At 39.5% G+C, this 1848-nt stretch overlaps 1 protein-coding gene across 1 annotated transcript in view; it reads left to right on the top strand.

The window, feature by feature from the left end:
* LOC118413024 (serine/threonine-protein phosphatase 2A 55 kDa regulatory subunit B beta isoform-like) overlaps positions 1 to 1848 on the top strand; it is a gene marked incomplete in the record, with an annotated part of 34409 nt that overhangs the window by 29367 nt on the left and 3194 nt on the right. The window contains 2 exon segments of the mRNA XM_035816152.1: positions 1014 to 1126; positions 1398 to 1575. Of these exon segments, the coding sequence (XP_035672045.1) occupies positions 1014 to 1126; positions 1398 to 1575 (291 nt within the window).

Genomic DNA, 1848 nt, shown 5'->3' with positions numbered 1-1848 from the left:
AATTTCATCGAAAACCGCGAACATTAATCCACCGCAAACATTTCTGCATTTACAGTAATGTAAGGAGTTGGATGTTTATTTTCACTTACTTGCAGGGCTCGAAATCCTTTTTCTGCATACCTGCACTGGTACAGGTAACGCTGAAACTTACCTGCACCAGACAAATTTTACCTGCACCACTTTGAATTTAGGAAGTATGGATCATACTAAAATTGTTCAGGAACCATTGCTATTTTCTCTTTTATACTTCATAGGAGGTAACAGTCATTGAAGCTAATAACAATCCATATACACCTTCATCATAGGACATGTGTGTGTAAAACCCAGTTCATGGACCAGTGTAGGCTAGGTGCAGGTAGACACCAAAGATACCCCCTCAGCTCCAATTTTACCTGCACTAACCTGCATATGCAGGTGGTATTCCGTGCCCTGTACACATATTTGCAACAAATGGCATAAAACAGAAAGTGCTTCACTATATGACAAGTGTGTCTATCTAAATTATATGCATTATCTAATACATCTGATTAAGTAGATTTCACATTATCATTCACCATCATATCACCAGCATCTAAACATGTAAGAAAAGATGTCATTTTATCTGACCTCATGATGCCATTTCAGGCCATGTGACACAAAGTCTTGAAAGTTAGCTTGATTAGTATGTGTGACATAGACACTGGAGATAAGTCTCATTGATTCCTTGTGCTACCTCAGAAGATGTATTAAGTTCTTATTGATTTCAATAGACAAGGGACCAAGGGTGACTGGAAGTCTGGAATGAATTTTTACCCATCCCTGCGGTTGTGACGGTAACCAAGGCATCTTGCAAGATAAACCCAACAGGACTTACTTTAATTGTGCTCATTTAGCCAATTATGCACAGTCCAGTTTTCATGATAATCCAAATTATTTGGCAGCTGTAGCAGTGTGCTCAATTAAAAACCAAAAAAATGTACAAAATGATGTCCTGAAGTGAATATACCAATGAGATGTCTTTTTTTCCTTTCCAGATAAAACTGTCAAATTGTGGAAAATCACTGAGCGAGACAAGCGCCCAGACGGCTTCAATCTGAAGGACGATGAGGGTCGGATAAAGAATCCAAATGACATCACGGCATTGCGGGTAGGTTGGTTTTCTCTAGAGAGGTCCCTCTCTCATCAGATGGGAAATTGTCTTGGTCCCATCACCTGTTCTGCTGTGACATTTGGGTTCAGTTGTGTGAGTCCCAGTGGATGAATTTTCAGTACTCAAAACTCTAGGTTCCCTTTTCACCACCCAACCACATAAATTGAGCACAGTTACCAAGGGAATGCTGTATCTGCTGGTGAAATACTGATTTAGCCTTTATTCTATTTCTTACGAAATTAAGATGAATAACCTGACTGTGTTGCAGGTACCGTTCTTCAAGCCCACGGAGTTGATAGTAGAAGCCAGCCCCCGCCGGGTGTACGCCAATGCGCACACATACCACATAAACTCCATATCTCTAAATAGTGACCATGAAACCTTCCTGTCTGGAGACGACCTCAGAATCAACCTCTGGCATCTAGAAATCACAGACCGAAGTTTTAGTATCCTTTTCTGAGAAGAAATGTGTGACGTTTTGTGTATTTCCCCCTTGCTGTTGCTCTTAATTCTGATGTTTACAGTGATACTATAATGCTCCTCTTGCCTTGAAAAGAAATTATTAAAGTAGTCGATAGCATTTGTTGTAAGTAATACATGTGGCCATTTTTGTCAAATGACATTTTTCTCCTTGACGTTAACATAGTAATACATGTATTTTGATGTGTACATGTGAAGTCATAAACTGTGATGATAAACCTTTTTGTGTGCTTATTCCT

Source organism: Branchiostoma floridae, chromosome 4, assembly GCF_000003815.2.
Source record: "Branchiostoma floridae strain S238N-H82 chromosome 4, Bfl_VNyyK, whole genome shotgun sequence".
NCBI classification, from domain to species: Eukaryota; Metazoa; Chordata; class Leptocardii; order Amphioxiformes; family Branchiostomatidae; genus Branchiostoma; species Branchiostoma floridae.
The sequence above is the reverse complement of the archived record's forward strand: the minus strand, read 5'-3'. Positions and strand labels throughout refer to the sequence as shown.